At 41.3% G+C, this 16,741-nt stretch overlaps 2 protein-coding genes across 5 annotated transcripts in view; one reads left to right on the top strand and one right to left on the bottom strand.

Moving 5' to 3' along the window:
• The first annotated feature begins 1,774 nt into the window (after positions 1-1,774).
• LOC138968712 (carbonyl reductase [NADPH] 1-like) lies at positions 1,775-10,477 on the top strand. Of its 2 annotated transcripts, none has more exons than XM_070341335.1 (8): positions 1,775-2,014; positions 4,698-4,779; positions 5,331-5,509; positions 6,682-6,794; positions 7,152-7,280; positions 7,896-8,037; positions 9,376-9,439; positions 9,807-10,477. In XM_070341335.1, the coding sequence occupies exons 1-8, from the start codon at positions 1,997-1,999 to the stop codon at positions 9,902-9,904; spliced, it is 825 nt and encodes a 274-aa protein (XP_070197436.1). In that variant the 5' UTR covers positions 1,775-1,996; the 3' UTR covers positions 9,905-10,477. The 2 variants fall into 2 exon arrangements, with proteins under 2 accessions (XP_070197436.1, XP_070197435.1); XM_070341334.1 differs by having other exon boundaries at positions 1,776-2,023.
• Positions 10,478-11,266: 789 nt separating this feature from the next.
• The window catches only part of LOC138968707 (NF-X1-type zinc finger protein NFXL1-like), a 30,145-nt gene continuing 24,670 nt past the window's right edge, over positions 11,267-16,741 (bottom strand). For all 3 annotated transcript variants that reach the window (XM_070341320.1, XM_070341318.1, XM_070341319.1), the window contains exon 19: positions 11,267-15,519. In XM_070341320.1, the coding sequence (XP_070197421.1) occupies positions 15,295-15,519 (225 nt within the window). In that variant the 3' untranslated portion in view covers positions 11,267-15,294. The remainder of the gene's footprint in view (positions 15,520-16,741) is intronic.

Here is a 16,741-nt window from a genome sequence, read left to right as displayed (position 1 = left end):
CTTTGCAGGCGCGCACTTGTGGCTTCGCCACTTCGCTGACTGATTTGCCCCCCAAAAAAAGGAGGAACCCCCCCCCCCCCCCCCTTACAACTCATTTGGTCCGGCCCTGCTGCCTAATACACTGTAGTAGTATTATCCGACAGGAGAGCTTAAAACAATATTTTTTGCCGGTTTACTCATCACAGTAACGTTTTTCAATGATCACTGAAAGACGAAACAATTAATAAGCAGAACTTAGTTTAAAACGCTTAGGGGCATCTGACATTTTCAATTCACAGCTTTATTTTACTCAAAATGTAGTAACCTTTCTTTGGAACATGCAAAAGTTTCCTCACTTCTTCTCGTAACTTTAATTTCCACAGCGGCACTGCCCGGCGTCAATACAGATAGCTTACTTAGGCATCAGTCACTTGACTGAGTGCATAGACCTATCTAATATAGGTCCCTGACTGAGTGTCAGTTTTCAAGTTCAACGCACCGGGCCATTAAAGCGGAGACACAACACACAAAATCTTACCGTCGTGTTTTGAAAAAAAATCCATAGTCTCATTATAGTTTCTCTTCACGCCAGTGTTACACCTGTCTATGGTGCGAAAATTAGCCCTACCTGCTGACCTTAACCGTACTGAGACCCTAAGTACACGCGTACCTGTGACAAACTGCTCGTGGTGCGTTCCGCGTGGCAGAACTGCTTCGAAAATGATCCGAAAACTGATTCATAAATTGCACTTCATGTAATGAATTCAAGTTTAGTTCTTTCCCAAACAGCTATCATTAAACACAGAACGCTTTTTTTTTTGTCAGTGTTTTAATGGTATTGTATCAGAAGTTATTCATTCCGTGATTGTATATAATACATGTAGCAAGTTCTGGTTTGATTGTGTTATCGGACTTTCGTGTTTTCTTTTCTTTTCTTCGTCTGAGTAATTGTTTACAAACCAAAAAGACATTTTTCCATTGTAATTCACAGAAATAAAGATCAACACTGAACGCACTGTGCACTGCGGCTTTCTGACCACCCGGAAGGATTTATGCAAGGTGTGTGTACAAAGCTTATCAGTATAAGCCTTCCAGGGTAGGTAAACTTGCTGAGCTCACAGGTATAGGCAGCGAAGTTTAATATATAGGCTGCTGAATCATTGTGTGTGTGTTTCCACTCTTATCAAATCTACGTAGGACTAGGAGGAACAACTTGAGTTCAGTACTGAGTGTCGTTTTCAGTTCTGTGTACACTTCGGGGACATCTTGAATATGGCGTCCTCCACAAAGTTGCTGTTGTAAGTTGTTTGAGTTTTTTTTTTACCGAAAGACTCAGAGTTTGGGTTTATTTAACTTCAGGTCCGCTATACTTCATGCCAAAAGAAATAATAAATCAGTACAGCGAAACATCATCTCTTCTTGTGTATCTCATCTAAAGTAGGCGTAAAACCCAGGAACATGCTCCTAATGGCTTTGCCGTGAGGTCGACACGCCGCATGAATAATAACGCATATGTACACGCGCACCGTTAGGACAAACTGCCGGTCCGGGCAGTGACAGGACATATTTTGTAAGTGATATCGATATGTAGCCTAACTCGTGGAATTCATGCGTATCATAAACACGATTTCAGCTTAAATGTATTTAAAGCTCGATGATTTCCCCAAAATAACTTGATACTAAATAAAGAGCGGCTCTTTCCTATTGTCAGTAATGCGGCACATAGCTGAAGATCGATTAACACTTGACAACCCGACTGAGTGCGTTTGGTGTTTCAGGCTACTACTCAGTGCATATGGCCAGTGCATGCCGCTAATACAAGAAGTGTGTAGGCTACATAGCAGTCGGGGGACGTACGCTTAGAAGTAAAGACTGCTGAATCATTGTGACCGTATGTTTCCAGCCTTATAAAATCCAGTAGAACCGAAGGAGCAAGCTCACTACACTGTACGGTATCGTTTGGAACTGTGTATTATTCTTGTGTCAATTTGTTTCCCTGGACCTTTCTTAAGCAGGAATGGCTTCTTCAAAAAAGGTTGCAGTTGTGAGTTCACTTTTTAACAAAATAGTTCCTTTAGTTTCCTTTTGAGCTTAGAAAGTATTATAAACCGGCAATGGCGACTGCACGTGAGAGCGAACAACAAAAAGACCAACAAGTCGCGTAAGGCGAAATAACAACATTTACTGATTTAGTCAAGCTGTCGAACTCACAGAATGAAACTGAACGCACTGCTTTTTTCACCAAGACCACATACTCGTAGTTTCGTCAGTCCACCGCTCGTGGCAAAGGCAGTGAAATCGACAAGCCATGCAGAATAGTGCGGTAGTGGATGCGCTGAGCAGGATAACACGCTTTTCTGTATGTCTATTCTTTTTAGCTCACTGAGTTTGTTTTTAATCCAAACATATCATATCTATATGTTTTTGGAATCAGGGACCGACAAGGAATAAGATGAAATTGTTTTTAAATCGATTTCGGAAAATTAATTTTAATCATAATTTTCATATTTTTAATTTTCAGAGCTTGTTTTTAATCCAAATATAACATATGTATATGTTTTTGAATCAGAAAATGATGAAGAATAAGATAAACGTAATTTTGGATCGTTTAATACAAAAATGATTTTAATTACAAGTTTCTGATTTTTAATGACCAAACTCATTTATTTGTTTTTAAGCCACCAAGCTGAAATGCAATACCAAAGTCCGGCCTTTGTCGAAAATTGCTTGGCCAAAATTTCAATCAATTTGATTGAAAAATGAGGGTGTGACAGTGCCGCCTCAACTTTTACAAAAAGGCGGATATGACGTCATCAAAGGTATTTATCGAAAAAATGAAAAACATTTCCTGGGATATCATTCCCAGGAACTCTCACGTCAAATTTCATAAAGATCGGTCCAGTAGTTTAGTCTGAATCGCTCTACACACACACACGCACAGACAGACAGACACACACACACACACACACACACACACACACACACACACACACACACACACACCCACACACACATACACACATACACCGGGCCACGACCCTCGTCTCGATTCCGATTTCTATGTTAAAACATTTAGTCAAAACTTGACTAAATGTAACAAGTCGCGTAAGGCGAAAATACAATATTTAGTCAAGTAGCTGTCGAACTCACAGAATGAAACTGAACGCAATGCAACGCAGCAAGACCGTATACTCGTAGTCCACCGCTCACGGCATAGGCAGTGAAATTGACAAGAAGAGCGGGGTAGTAGTTGCGCTAAGAAGGATAGCACGCTTTTCTGTACCTCTCTTTGTTTTAACTTTCTGAGCGTGTTTTTAATCCAAACATATCATATCTATATGTTTTTGGAATCAGGAACCGACAAGGAATAAGATGAAAGTGTTTTTAAATTGATTTGGACAATTTAATTTTGATAATAATTTTTATATATTTAATTTTCAGAGCTCGTTTTTAATCCGAATATAACATATTTATATGTTTTTGGAATCAGCAAATGATGGAGAATAAGATAAACGTAAATTTGGATCGTTTTATAAATTTTTATTTTTTTGTACAATTTTCCGATTTTTAATGACCAAAGTTATTAATTAATTTTTAAGCCACCAAGCTGAAATGCAATACCGAACCCCGGGCTTCGTCGAAGATTACTTGACCAAAATTTCAACCAATTTGGTTGAAAAATGAGGGCGTGACAGTGCCGCCTCAACTTTCACGAAAAGCCGGATATGACGTCATCAAAGACATTTATCAAAAAAAGGAAAAAAACGTTCGGGGATTTCATACCCAGGAACTCTCATGTCAAATTTCATAAAGATCGGTCCAGTAGTTTAGTCTGAATCGCTCTACACACACACACACACACACAGACACACAGACACACGCACATACACCACGACCCTCGTCTCGATTCCAACTTCTATGTTAAAACATTTAGTCAAAACTTGACTAAATGTAAAAAGCACTGTACTCGCGTTAAAATGACGAACACGGAACAAATAACGGCGACGTTTCAACCTCTAAACGTCGCCGTTAGGCCTATTTGTTACGTGTTCGTTATTTTAACGTGAGTACAGTGCTTTTTGGTCTTAGAAAGTATGTTTCCTGTCAGAGGAATTTCAGTATAACTCAGTGATAGTTTGTTAAGGTTTGACGCATAATGCATATATTTTTGCATAGCAACACTGAGTACAAGTACCGGCACGGTTGGCCTAGTGGTAAGGCGTCGGGAGGTCGCCACGGTGGGTTCGAACCCCGGCCGGGTCATACCTAAGACTTTAAAATTGGCAATCTAGTGGCTGCTCCGCCTGGCATCTGGCATTATGGGGTTAGTGCTAGGACTGGTTGGTCCGGTGTCAGAATAATGTGACTGGGTGAGACATGAAGCCTGTGCTACGACTTCTGTCTTGTGTGTGGCGCACGTCAGTTATATGTCAAAGCAGCACCGCCCTGATATGGCCCTTCGTGGTCGGCTGGACGTTAAGCAAACAAACAAACAAACAAACTGAGTACAAGTGAATCAGTAAAGCGGGTTGATTTCAGTCGAATTGCAGGCTTGCATACACACGTTTTTGAATCATGGTCATAACTGTCAAATATATTCAAATCATGTCAAATTTCTGTCTGTTGTGAATCTATCTGTAGTGCACATTAAATCATGTTTGGCCGTTTCTTTTTTTGCATGGCACTGTTTTATTTAGAAACATTTTTGTCTGCTGCAGGTGACAGGTTCGAACAAAGGAGTTGGGTTTGCCATTGTCAGGGCTCTATGCAAACAGTTTGATGGAGATGTCATCCTTACTTGTAAGTGTCCCATACTAACAATTTAAGGGCAGAGATGGCACGGAAATTAAGATTTGGTTCTTTGGCCAACATTTTAAATTTTATATTTCAAGGTTCTCAATAAACATCCTCAAAAAAAGTGATGTTGTTTCTCAATAATGCTATGGTGTTCAAAGTACATAAAAATGTTGAAAACCCAAAACACGTTTTTACACCAAAATGTCGTGTCATCTGTGGCTTTAATGGTGATGTTACCCTTATTTGTAAGTGTCCTATGACAATAATTTAATGGTGATGTTATCCTTGTACGTGTCCTATGCAAACAACTTAGTTGTGATGTTATCCTTACTTGTAAAGGTCCTGTGCAAACCAGTTTGATTGAGATGCCATCATTACTTAAAATTGTCCCACTGTTACTCACTTCGTACGATTTGTATTTGGTTGCAAAACTATTTTGTTTGTTTTCTGTTTTTGTGTGTAATAACAATAGAAACATGCATACGATGCCCAACTTTTTAAAATTCTTTTTGGGTGGATTTATACCTACTCATACCGTAATTGTTCCTCATCAGCTAGGGATGAAGGGCGAGGCCAGGAGGCGCTCAAAGCACTGACCGGTGAAGGTCTGAAGCCCAAGTTTCACCAGCTGGACATCGATGACCCGGCGTCCATTGACCGTCTGCGTGACTTCCTCAAGGGCCAGTATGGGGGACTGGACATTCTGGTTAACAATGCTGGTATTGCGTTCAAGGTGTGTGTGTGTGTGTGTGTGTGTGTCTGTGTGTGTGTGTGTGTGTGTGTGTGTGTGCGCGCGCGTGTGTAGGTGTGTGTGTAGGGGTGTGTATGTGTGTGTGTGTGTGTGTCCAGGGCCGGACTAGGCTAAGAGGAGGGGGTGGGTGGGCTGCCAGTGGTGGTCCAGGGGGATGTCCCCCCTGGCGGGGTCAAGGGGCAGAGCCCCTTATGGGGGTCTAGATTGCCAATTTTTAAAGTCTTAGGTATGACCCGGCCGGGGTTCGAACCCACGACCTCCCGATCACGGGGCGGACGCCTTACCACTAGGCCAACCGTGCCGGTGGAGATAGGAAAATGGTCGCTCCTTGCATGAAACGGCATAAAATAAACAATAATAAAAAATGTTTTAAATAAGTGAGGTACATGTTTAGGCTAGGACTGGGGGGGAGGGGGTTGCGCAACCCCATAACCCGCCCCCCCCCCCCCCCCCCCGGTAGTCCGGCCCTGGTGTCTGTGTGTGTGTCTGTGTGTTAGTGTCTGTGTGTTAGTGTGTGTGTGTGTGTGTGTGTATGTGTGTGTGCGTGCGTGTGTGTGTGTATGTGTGTGTGTGTGTGTACGACTGATATTATTTGGCTCGATCCAGTTTTGCTGAGAAAATGAAAACGAACCTCTTTCATGTAGTCCGCTCAGCTCTGTGTGTGTGTGTGTGTGTGTGTGTGTGTGTGCGTGTGTGTGCGTGTGTGTGCGTGTGTGTCTGTGTGTGTGTCTGTGTCTGTGTGTTAGTGTGTGTGTTATAGTGTGTGTGTGTGTTTGTGTTTGTGGGTGTGGGTGTGGGTGTCAGTGTGTGTGTGTGTGTGTGCCAGTATGTGTTTGTGCGTGCGTGCCTGCATACGCGCGCGCGAATTGTGTGTGTACTGTATGACACATGTGAACAAACTCTTTTGCCTGAATTATACATAACTGAAACTCATTGGGCAGGTATTTCTCTCTCAAAAGCACGGTTTTGTATTCAAAACACACTGTACAGGAAACATCTGCCTAATGGGTTTAATGGTTTTGGGTAAAAACATTCCCAACACGGGACCATGCACAAGAAGCACTCGGGTGGAAAAGATGCTGAAATTTATTAAACAAGTCAACACTGTGTTTTATTAACTGTCATTGAAATTGTTGTCATTTGCTAATCTGCAGGCAGATTCCATGGCAACGTTTGCAGAGCAAGCAGTAGTAACTGTAGGAACCAACTTCGGGAGCACACTGAATGCGTCAGAAAAACTGTTCCCTCTCCTCAGACCGCATGCGAGGTGACTGTCTTATCTTCTTATAATTAGCACAGAACACGTGCGAGCGCGCGAGAGCGCATGCACACATGCAAACACGCACGCATCTCGCCACGCACAACTGAAAGCATGCATGCATGCGCCAATACATACACACACACACACACACACTGAAACACTGACTCACACACTGACACACGCACACACACACACACAACCACGCACACACACACACACACACACACACACACACACACAGCGGAGCCGGACTACATGACAGAGGTTCGTTTTCATTTTCTCAGCAAAACTGGATGCAGCCAAATAATAATTATCAGTCGTATCATATTCATTTCAAGTTGTCCCTTTCCTGTTTTTTTCCAGAGTATCCAACGTCTCTAGCTTCGTGTCCAATATGGCGATCAAGAAATGCAGCGAGCCGCTTCAGACACGTTTCAAAGACCCCAAGCTGACCATTGAAGGCTTGAAGCAGCTGATGGCGGAATTTGTCAGGTACAATATACGTAGAACTTTTTTTTTTAATTTGAACAAAAAGCGACTTAAACTGTGGGCAAATTATCAAAGGCTATGTGGGGGTGGCCTTTACTGAGCGGTGTCCATTATTGGGAGATGTCCTTTACTAGAGAGATGTCCAGAATTGCGAGATGTCATTTACCGGGAGGTGTTCTTTACTGAGAAATAACTTTAATTACAAGGTGTCTTATACTGTGAGGTGTTTCTTTACTGGGAGGTATCCTGAATAGTGAGGTGTCCTTTACGAAGAGGTGTTTTTTCCTTGAAGGTATCCCTAACTAGAGATATCCTTGATTGCCAAGTGTCCTTTGCTGGGAATTGTCCTTAGCTTGGGGTGTACTTTACTGAGAAGTGTCCTTAATTAGGAGATGTCCTATACTGGGAGGTTTCCTTAATTGGGAGGTGCCGTTTACAATGAGGTGGCTTTTACTGGTAGGTTTTCTTTACTGGGGGATGTCCTTTACAATGAGGTGTCTTTTACTGGGAGGTGTCCTTCACTAAGAGATGTCCTTTACTTTTAGGTGTCCTGATATCAGATGGCACTCGCATTACAGGTTCATTCACTGACGTAACACTGATCTGCTCTGTTGTCAGTCTGGCCAAGGAGGGAAAGCACGAAGCAGCCGGCTGGCCTAACTCGGCGTACGGGGTGAGCAAGATCGGTGTCACTGTCATGAGCATGGTGCACCAACGCTGCTTGGACGCTGAGAAGAGAGAAGACATCGTCGTCAATGCTGTGAGTCTTCAAGTGTTTGACCAATGTTTCTTTCTGTGTTGATGTTGTTTGCTTGTTAGTTTGTTTGTTTGTGTGTTTGTTTGTATGTATGTTGTTGGTTTTTTGGCTTGTTTGTTTGTTTGTTGTTGTTGTTGTTGTTTGTTTGTTTGTTGCTGTTGTTATAGTTGCTGCTGCTGTTGTTGTTGTTGCTGCTGCTACTGCAGCTGCTGCTGTTGTAGTTGTTGTGGTTGTTGTCATCCTAGCTCCCTTAATTGTTGGAAAGACGCTGTGAATCCTACTTTTTGACAATCAGCAAAAAATCAACATCCTGACTGCTTTATGAGCAGAATCAGATTGTGAATAAATTCCATAACAAGCCACTAAAGTAAAGGAATGTGCTTTTGGTTAAATCTAAATGTGCAACACATTTACATTACATTACGTATTTCATTTCAGGTGCTAATTAAGTGCTGGTGAAACTAACAAAAAATAAGGCACGTAACTGTGAATCAAATCAAATATCATCTTGTAAAAAGAATGAATCTGAAGATTTTTAACATTTATGCGCATCTATAGTAGTGTTTGGGGACTGCGTCATTATATAAAGGCACAGTCCTTTCCGTGAAAACAGTTCTGCTCAGCACTATCTCAGATCTGCCCCGACTTTTATATGGGATAAAACCTTCCCTCCGCTTGCATACATACCACAATCAACAGCCAGACTGCTTTGTGCACAGTGTTGGAATTCTAAGAAAAACAAAAAATTCCCACTCTGCACAGAATTAAAGCTGTAACTTGTAAGGATGTTGACTATTTTGGTGTGTGTGTGCAAATGGAAGGATTGTCTTGTCTCATGTAAATGCCTGGTCAGATCTGAGATGGTCAGCCCAATGGTTACCATAAGACTGTGACAGCCATGACAGTCAGACTGTGCTGTACTGCAAGAGCAGATCAATTCACTTTGGAGGGGGGGTTACAAAATGACTGCGAAGGTACAAGTTGACAGCGCCGAAGGCGCCTAAGCCTCTAGGGGGGTCCGGGGTCATGCCCCCCCGGAAATTTTTTTTATCCAAAGAAGCAAAATAGAGCTATCTGGTGCATCCTGAGCCAATAAATTACCTCTTTTTGGGGGGGGTGGGGGTGGGGTTACGTAACCCATGTAACCCCCCCCCCCCCCCCAGATCCGCCCTTGTACTGCACTGCGTTCCTGGTTCTTTAAATTTAATCACAAACATGCCTAGTCAACACGAAAAAGATATGTTCATATGACACACCTTTCGTCGTTATTAACATGAATCATAGACAATGTGGCTGCTCAAATTATCTTTTTAAACGTTCAAGACATTTATTTTTCTTCAGTGTGATCCTGGGTATGTTGACACTGACATGTCAAGCCACAAAGGGAGCAAAACAATCGACCAAGGTAAATATTATTGTGTATTTGTGTATGTATGTTGTATTAATAGTATTGTAAAGTGTTGGAACCATAGCAATATCATTATTATCATTATAATTAAAGTTTTTAAAAGTCACAATGATTGTTTATTGTGAAATATTTTTCTTTAAATGCTGTAAAACTTCCCCTGTGTGTGTGTGTGTGAAGAATAAGAATAATAAGAAATAAGAATATTGTTTATTGTGTGTGTGTGTGTGTGTGTGTGTGTGTGCACGTGAGTGTGTGCATGTGCATGTGAATGCGCATGTATTGTATGTGTGTTCTTGTTAGATCGTGTGTTTTTTTGTTTTGTTATTACACCTTGATACAGGTATGCATAAATGATGTGTTTCAGGGGCAGAAACACCCGTGATGGCGGCTTTAGTTCCTCCAAACACCACCTCCCCAAGAGGGATGTTTCTGTCAGAAAATCAAGTGACTGTATGGGGTTAACCGAGACAGCTGGCGCCTTGGTCATCGATCTCTCCATCGACTGTTAGGCTACTAGAAATTGTTCACAATCCGTTGATACCGTCTTCAATTAAATATCTTCGAATATGAATCTGTTGATAACACACACACACACACAAGCCTGCGCGCACACACACATAAATTATGTGGTTTACCTAGCGCTGTTCAAATCTGAATCTGATGCTGTACTCAGCTGAAATTTCATTGCAGACAACTCACACACACACACACACACATGCACACAGATGTTCGTTAGATAGTGGTGTTTCTATTTAGAGGAGTGAACATCACATAATTGTTTTACATGTTAGATATTGATTTTGATTTTTTGAGACGTGGTTCATTAACTTCAGGCAGCAATTCACTGGTGAGAGTGTGTGTCTCTCTGGGACTATTTATATTCGTTTTCTATTCACCACTTTTATAGCTGGTCTCAAAATACACATTATTTTGGCAATTCCTTTTTGTGATGGATTCATGTTTTCTTCTGAATTGTTTTCTTCACTTTGCCCATTAATAAAAAAAATTTGAAATTGTTACTTGCTGAAGCAGTAATGTACCTAGAAGCATTTAAATGAGAATGTGAGTGTGGATGGATGATTGAGCTTGACTTTGATGTACATTCTACATGCATCATCCTTACTGTGTAAACCATTACAGATCTGTTCAGTTTTTTACATGGGATAAGTGCATATCAGGACTGGGTGGCCGAGTGGTAACGCACTTGCGCTCGGAAGCGAGAGGTTGCTCGTGAGTTCGACCCTGGGTCAGGGCGTTAGCAATTTTCTCCCCCCTTTCCTAACCTAGGTGGTGGGTTCAAGTGCTAGTCTTTCGGATGAGATGAAAAACCGAGGTCCCTTCGTGTACACTACATTGGGGTGTGCACGTTAAAGATCCCACGATTGACAAAAGGGTCTTTCCTGGCAAAATTGTATAGGCATAGATAAAAATGTCCACCAAAATACCCGTGTGACTTGGAATAATAGGCCGTGAAAAGTAGTATATGCGCCGAAATGGCTGCGATCTGCTGGCCGATGTGAATGCGTGATGTATTGTGTAAAAAAAAATTCCATCTCAAACGGCATAAATAAATCCCTGCGCCTTGAATATGTGCGCGATATAAATTGCATAAAATAAAAATAAAATAAAAATAAATAAATCCCTGCGCTTAGAACTGTACCCACGGAATACGCGCGATATAAGCCTCATATTGATTGATTGATCTCCGATCGAACATACAGTATTCTAAAAGCAAATGCTCACACGTTACATGACTCCAAAATTAACTGCTGCTCTCGCTCAACAAACATTCAAGAAAATTATAAATTCCTACTTAGACAGGCCGACTTTTGTGATGAATTAATTTTGCAGGTGTCGGTTACAAAATGAATTCATTAAAAATAAATAATAAACATCCTGCACAGAAGCATAAAGACTGTTGATTTTTTTGTATTTTTCCATGCAGAGGGATTCCTTTTATCTCATATTATAAGCCTGGACAGGTCAGAGATGGTGGGCATAATCGATTACACGGGAAGGAATTTAAATTTAAGGTCAACTAAAACTGCAGAAGGCAAAAATTATATAGCCATGGCAAGAAAGTCAAACACCTGATACACACTTTTGCAATACTAACATTCCATCCAAGCACTGTGTCCTAACTTTCACAAAACTTGAGAACATGTACATACAGACAACACTTTATTTTGACTTTATAGGGGCGGGGATATAGCTCAGTTGGTAGCGCGCTGGATTTGTATTCAGTTGGCCACTGTCAGCGTGAGTTCAAACCCACATTCATTTATTTCTCAGAGTCAACTTGGTGTGCAGACTCTCCTCGGTGTCCGAACACCCCCCCCCCCCCTCCCCCCCGTGTACACTACATTGGGGTGTGCACATTAAAGATCCCACGATTGACAAAAGGGTCTTTCCTGGCAAAATTGCTTAGGCACAGTTAATAATTGTCTACCTATACCCGTGTGACTGGGAATAATAGGCCGTGAAAGGTAAATATGCGCCGAAATGGCTGCAATCTACTGGCCGTATAACATTTCATCTCACACGGCATCATTGCAGAGCTCCTAGAACTCTACCCACGGAATATGCGCGATATAAGCCTCCTATTGATTGATTGATCAACATTAGAAGAGTAGCAATTCCCCCCAAACTACCCATTTCATAAAGCATGCAAAGGTCATACACACACAAAATTCCCAGCCTAAATAAATCTTAACAGCATATTTGGAAATTGAATTAAAAAAAAAAAAGTTTGAACATGCTTCAAACTTCGGATATTTACTCAACACTTCTAATTTGCCTAACAAAATTAATCTTACAATCATCCCTGCACATACGTAACATTGTACCGACAAAAATAAATAAATAACAGATTAAAAGGGAAAAAAATGATGATCACATGTCCATGTTTCTTATGCTGAAGAACTTTGAGTTCTGCTACTCATCCTTTGGCACAAGTGACGTACAAATACGCTCTCACTTTTGATTTGAAAGGCAATGGAACAAGTTTTGAGACTCGATGTAACAAGGCATATATATTCAATCATTTTACTCTACACACTCAACGAATCATAACACGTATTAAAATCTGCACCACTACACAAAAATCTTTCGCTACAACAGTTGTCATGGACATATGTTCTGACACCGTTTCCATGCACCAGTTTTGCATCAAATCCAGACCGGGGTAACGCTGTGTTGTTGCAGAGATACTCCTCAGCAGAACGGTTTTGAATGACTAGAACATTAATTTTGCAAACTCTGAATTTTGGCTTGTGATTGTAGTGCCAAACAAACAGAAAAAACTTTGTATTGAACCTGAAAGAGTACAACCTGACACAGAATATAAAACTACACCGATCCCGCCGACTTTGAGTGACTTGCGTAAAACAAAAGATAACTATTTTGCACAGCAATATGGCTCAAATGCATACAAAGCTATCTTTACACAAAATGTCCAATGAGCGGAACCGCCAAACAGCCAATTTATATCTTGCAAAAGAGTCAAACTAAGAGCATTCATCAGCTGTACACGCTGACAGCGCTCACAATGTCTCCCCATTATCAAGACCACCCTCTCAACAAGACCGCATATTTCTATCCACAACAGCACCACTTGTCAATCCTTCATGATAAGCTGAAGACAGAATACGGCTACCTATTATGGCTTGGTGATTAAAAACAGTTGTTTACGTTTTTCTTCCATTTGGCGAACAGAATCACCATCTCTGTAACAAATGGCCCTGTGAGTGTTAAAAGCAAGTACCCACAACATAATAACAACTCCAACAAAAAAAGCTCATAAACATTGCAAATCTGTCCCGACTACTGTCTTATTGCCAGCGCTATAGAGGTTGAAGGATAAGTATAAGATATCATACAGTCCTGTCCTGAGAGAGAGTTTACCTACTCTACAGATTTCAGATTCCACTAGACTTGAAAAGTTGGCCATTCTTAATTTAGCAGTTCAACCATGCATTCATCAGTCTAGACTAGAGCCTTTTGATTTCCAAACAACACTGTACAAGTCATACCAAAGGCAATGTAAGAAGAGAATATATGCTTACTCTCTCATTGACCTTTCTACAAACAGAGCCAGAGACATGTACTTTCGGTCAGCTAAACCATGTGGAAATCATGCAGTACATGTATCACCAAAGTGACAAAGACACGCAGTTCCTCCTAGTCTGAGGCATGTCAAAATCAAATTTGATTTTTTGGCGCATGCAAATCTCGCCTACTTGATATTCCATTTTTGACGGAAACGGATCTCCTTCATCAAAACTACTTGTATCACAATTTACACACTTACACACCACACTCGCTGCTTACTCCTCAAACTTGTATTATCTTCTATTCATATCAGTCTAACACATCAAACAACAATGTACAGGGGACACCCCCTCCCCCCGTCCTCAACAATGTACAATGGAACCTCTAAAGTGACTACATTTCTGATTCCATCCTAAACACTAGACTTGAAACAGTTTACCATTTCTAATATAATGAAAAATATGTCAGTTGACAGTTGTGGTTGTTTTGTAAAGTCTAACTTTTAGGATTGAATCTGAATTCCTTACAACTGAAACCATGCCTACACCTAAAACATTGCAATTGTTAATTGATGATACAATTCTGTTGGGGCGGGGATATAGCTCAGTTGGTAGCGCGCTGGATTTGTATTCAGTTGGCCGCTGTCAGCGCGAGTTTGATCCCAGGTTCGGCGGAAATTTATTTCACAGAGTCAACTTTGTGTGCAGACTCTCTTCGGTGTCCGAACCACCCCCCGTGTATACTACATTGGGTGTGCACGTTAAAGATCCCACGATTGACAAAAGGGTCTTTCCTGGCAAAATTGCTTAGGCACAGTTAATAATTGTCTACCATACCCGTGTGACTTGGAATAAGGCCGTGAAAGGTAAATATGCACCGACATGGCTGCAATCTACTGGCCGTATAAAATTTCATCTCACACGGCATCACTGCAGAGCGCCTAGAACTGTACCCACGGAATATGCGCGATATAAGCCTCATTGATTGATTGATTGATTGTTCATGAAATAATGAATGCATGTCACATTCTAAGGCAGACAGAGCATCACTATGTACATGCACAGAGATGAACAAATGTAATTGTATCACTGGAATATGATTAACTGGAATGTCAAGACAGACCTAAAAATAAGTCAAGAAACATGTTTTAACTTTTTTTTTAAAGCTACACACCCACTGCCTTTACTCCCCAAAATGGATCAGTTTTCAAAAGAAATACACCACCAACAACAACAAAACAAACAAAAAAAGGGAAAAAACACCCCACAAAATACAAAATTTAATCAAAGAGCAATTAATTCCTTTCTTCCAACAAATACTCTTGCATACAGTACTTGTGTAACAACAATTAATACAACACATGCACAATGAAAAGAGCCCAAGCGTTTAAAACAAGGGCCTCTCAGGTCTTGAATAAATAGGAAATGAAGAAAACCAAAACGTCTGAAACCATAGGGGTCTCTCAGCTTATAAATAGATAGGAGACAAAGAGACCCAAGACTAGTACTGAGGCTGACACAACAACCATCTTCTTGTGGCTCTGTCTCTCAAGTCATGAACAAATAGGAGACAAAGAGACCCAAGACTAGTACTGAGGCTGACACAACAACCATCTTCTTGTGGCTCTGTCTCTCAAGTCATGAACAAATAGGAGACAAAGAGACCCAAGGCTAGTACTGAGGCTGACACAACAATAATCTCCTTGTGGCTCTGTCTCTCAAGTCATGAACAAATAGGAGACAAAGAGACCCAAGACTAGTACTGAGGCTGACACAACAATAATCTCCTTGTGGCTCTGTCTCTCAAGTCATGAACAAATAGGAGACAAAGAGACCCAAGACTAGTACTGAGGCTGACACAACAACAATCTTCTTGTGGCTCTGCCAGAAAGTTTCCTGCACAATCTCCTCCCGGTGTTTGCGTGGCTTTTTGCGCCGACCTTTCTGCAGACGCTCAAATTCTTCCAGTTCTGCTGCCTGTCTGCGTGCTGCCTCCTCCTCCTGTCTTCCCTTCTGCTCCTCTTCTGCCTGAAACAGCAAGCAGTAGACTGTCAAGGCCTGGTGCACATTTGTGTGTGTGTGTGTGTGTGTGTGTGTGTGTGTGTGTGTGTGTGTGTGTGTGTGTGTGTGTGTGTGTGCATGTGCGTGTGCATGTGTGTGTGCATGCGCCTCTGTGCATGTCTGCTTGCCTGTCTGCATGGGTGTTTGTGTGTGTGCCTGTGTCTGTGTCTGTGCGTGCTTCTCTGTCGGGCTTCAATACAGCTTTGGGAGGGCATCAATAAAAGATGATCTCCGAGAAGTTTCAAATGGAAGCCTATCATTAGTATCAATGTATAATTCAAGACTGCGGGATGGAAAGTGTCACACTGCACAGGCGTCAAAGCCCGGTTGGTTTTTACTGAGAGAGAAGGAGGGGAAAAGAAAAGGAATGAATCTCAAAATGTTCACTCTTCCCTCAGTATATGTCATCACTTCCACGGGGCAATATCTGGAGTATCAACTCAACTCAACTCAAATTTTATTGGCTTCAATTTTCATAGAAGAATTTGTCTTGCGCTTGGGAGAAAGTAAGAGTATAACATATAAAAACAGCATTCATATCACATTTCATGTATCACACACAGTAATCACTAGTATAAGCCTACAATTATCACATTTGTACCTGTATCATACATGCAAATAAATAGTATCACATTTCCACGTATCACACACAATATATACATTACATAACATACAGCAAGCTTCCATCTCCCGCGCCCCCCCCCCCCCCCCCCCCTCCCACACATACATATCCTCGCACGTGCGTCGACTCCATACAAATGACATCATCAGTCCATTAACTAAAATGCACAATGACTAGTAGTGGGTACATGATACTTAATACGTGCTCAACTAGACCTGCTAACTAAAATAATAACAGAAACAAAAACAAGGACTGGGCACAACATTTACACGTGTGTGACCTACTTACATCAGGTGCCTGTGATCTATAAATAACAATGATTGCGTTTAAAGTAAAACATGAATAATGCCGATGTTTACTAACAATGAATACATAACAACTAAGATAAGAATGTATGTGCTTTCATAATATGATTATTTTATAAAACACAGTGGGGAAATTTGGAAAATAATTTTTATATGAAACTGCGCACATCGAGTCGAGCTCTGTAGCGTGTGTGTTCGGAGGCAGGAGACACACATGGCTGTGGATATTAATTGTTCGGTGGATTAAAAAGGATACCCCGAC

This window comes from Littorina saxatilis, linkage group LG6 (genome assembly GCF_037325665.1).
Source record: "Littorina saxatilis isolate snail1 linkage group LG6, US_GU_Lsax_2.0, whole genome shotgun sequence".
Lineage (NCBI taxonomy): Eukaryota > Metazoa > Mollusca > Gastropoda > Littorinimorpha > Littorinidae > Littorina > Littorina saxatilis.
The sequence above is the reverse complement of the archived record's forward strand: the minus strand, read 5'-3'. Positions and strand labels throughout refer to the sequence as shown.

What these genes read in the sequence shown, in the direction of transcription:
- LOC138968712 (XM_070341334.1), top strand. Translation starts at nt 1,997, where the DNA reads ATGGCTTCTTCAAAAAAGGTTGCAGTT. An exon ending in AAGACATCGTCGTCAATGCT is followed by an intron (nt 8,038 to 9,375) that starts GTGAGTCTTCAA and finishes ATTTTTCTTCAG; the next exon opens with TGTGATCCTGGGTATGTTGA. An exon ending in GAGCAAAACAATCGACCAAG is followed by an intron (nt 9,440 to 9,806) that starts GTAAATATTATT and finishes GATGTGTTTCAG; the next exon opens with GGGCAGAAACACCCGTGATG.